The following is a 1373-nucleotide window of genomic DNA, read 5'->3' on the forward strand; positions in this document are numbered from 1 at the left end:
GCCTATCACAACACGTAAGAGGTATAAATATATTTGGGTGCCGATGACGGGGGGTGGTGTCTCCTCACCACGCTCTGGCTCTGAGAGAATTTCCCAGGAGAAGCAGAGGACTCACCTTCCTCCTTTCAGGGCGGACAGTGTCCGTGTGGGAGAGGTTTGTAACACGTCGTTTGTGCCCACGGTTGAGAGAGGCAGATGCTGGTTCAGGAAGCTGCTTCTAGTCCTGCCCCACGTACGTTCAGCTTTAGCGTTTTACCAGCTGCTGGAAAAGGTGGTAAAATGACATAAAATACCCAAGAGATTTAGGAGAACCTGTATCCCTCCGGTCCGTAGAGACCTGTGAGCAACCAGTGTGTTCTTTCTGGTGAGTTACACCAACACGCCTGCTCTGTTGCCCCTGAGCGCCGCGGGCCGTGTCTGTGTTCGCCTGCAGGGTGGTGGTGTTGGAGAGCCGGCCGACGGAGAACCCGACCGCCCACAGCAACCTCTACATCTTGGCTGGACACGAGAACAGTTACTAAGCAACCGTCGCCTCGCGCAAAGAGCAGGGCGGGTTCGCCGCCCCAGGAACAGAGGAGCGTTCGGAAACTCGGCACAGGCGGGACAGGGACTTGGTGTTTCTTTTCCCGACTGCTGGGTGGTGTTGGTTTGGGGTGGAAATCAATACATTTTCGCAGCTGGGAACAGCTGGTTCTGTCTCTTGCCACTGTGTGGTTGGTTATATCGAGTTTGCTTAATAAAAGCTATGGGATAAACAAGCCCTTTACTCACTAGTTCTAGGGAAACAGCCTTTCCAAACCAAACGGTTCGCAGTGAAGGTGCCATAAGCTGTTAAATATTGCATTTCCCCCGGATTCTCCTCCCTGCTGTAGATAGAGATCTAGTGCTGGCCGTTCCCCGGTGTCACCGACCCTCCTTCTTAATAAACCACAGGTCTGGGTAGGCAGAGGACGTGTCTGCAGAGCGTTGTGGTTTTAAATCTGCCATTCGGAGTATGGCTTTGTACAATAGACTATTTAATCCTTATTTATTAATCTGCTGCTAGAACGGTGTGATGTATCTAACTTTTAACCAGGGAAGGTTGCAGAGCAGCTTACCGTTTCTTTTTTTTACAACTGTATAAAGATTTTTTCCTCGTAGGGATGTAGTGCGTTACCGAGGGGGCTGTTATGGCACCGGTCGATCTTGTAAAAATGCGGTTTTGTACAACAAAGTCTTTTGTATTGATTTTTCTGCCTGCAGAATTGCCATAAAAGGGAGTTCCTTATTTACTAGGCATAGGGTGTGTGTTCACAAACTATAACAGTGGTTGCTCCTGGGTGGGTGTGCACAATATACTTGCGTGTGTGTGTGTGTGTGTTTTCAGCTGACTG

At 49.8% G+C, this 1373-nt stretch overlaps 1 protein-coding gene across 2 annotated transcripts in view; it reads left to right on the forward strand.

The window, feature by feature from the left end:
* MAP4K5 (mitogen-activated protein kinase kinase kinase kinase 5) overlaps positions 1 to 521 on the forward strand; it is a 54546-nt gene extending 54025 nt beyond the window's left edge. For both annotated transcript variants that reach the window (XM_010134272.1, XM_010134273.1), the window contains one exon: positions 434 to 521. In XM_010134272.1, coding sequence (XP_010132574.1) covers positions 434 to 521 — 88 coding nt within the window. The remainder of the gene's footprint in view (positions 1 to 433) is intronic.
* The last annotated feature ends 852 nt before the right edge of the window (positions 522 to 1373 follow it).

Source organism: Buceros rhinoceros, unplaced genomic scaffold, assembly GCF_000710305.1.
Source record: "Buceros rhinoceros silvestris isolate BGI_N320 unplaced genomic scaffold, ASM71030v1 scaffold21744, whole genome shotgun sequence".
Classification (NCBI taxonomy): domain Eukaryota; kingdom Metazoa; phylum Chordata; class Aves; order Bucerotiformes; family Bucerotidae; genus Buceros; species Buceros rhinoceros.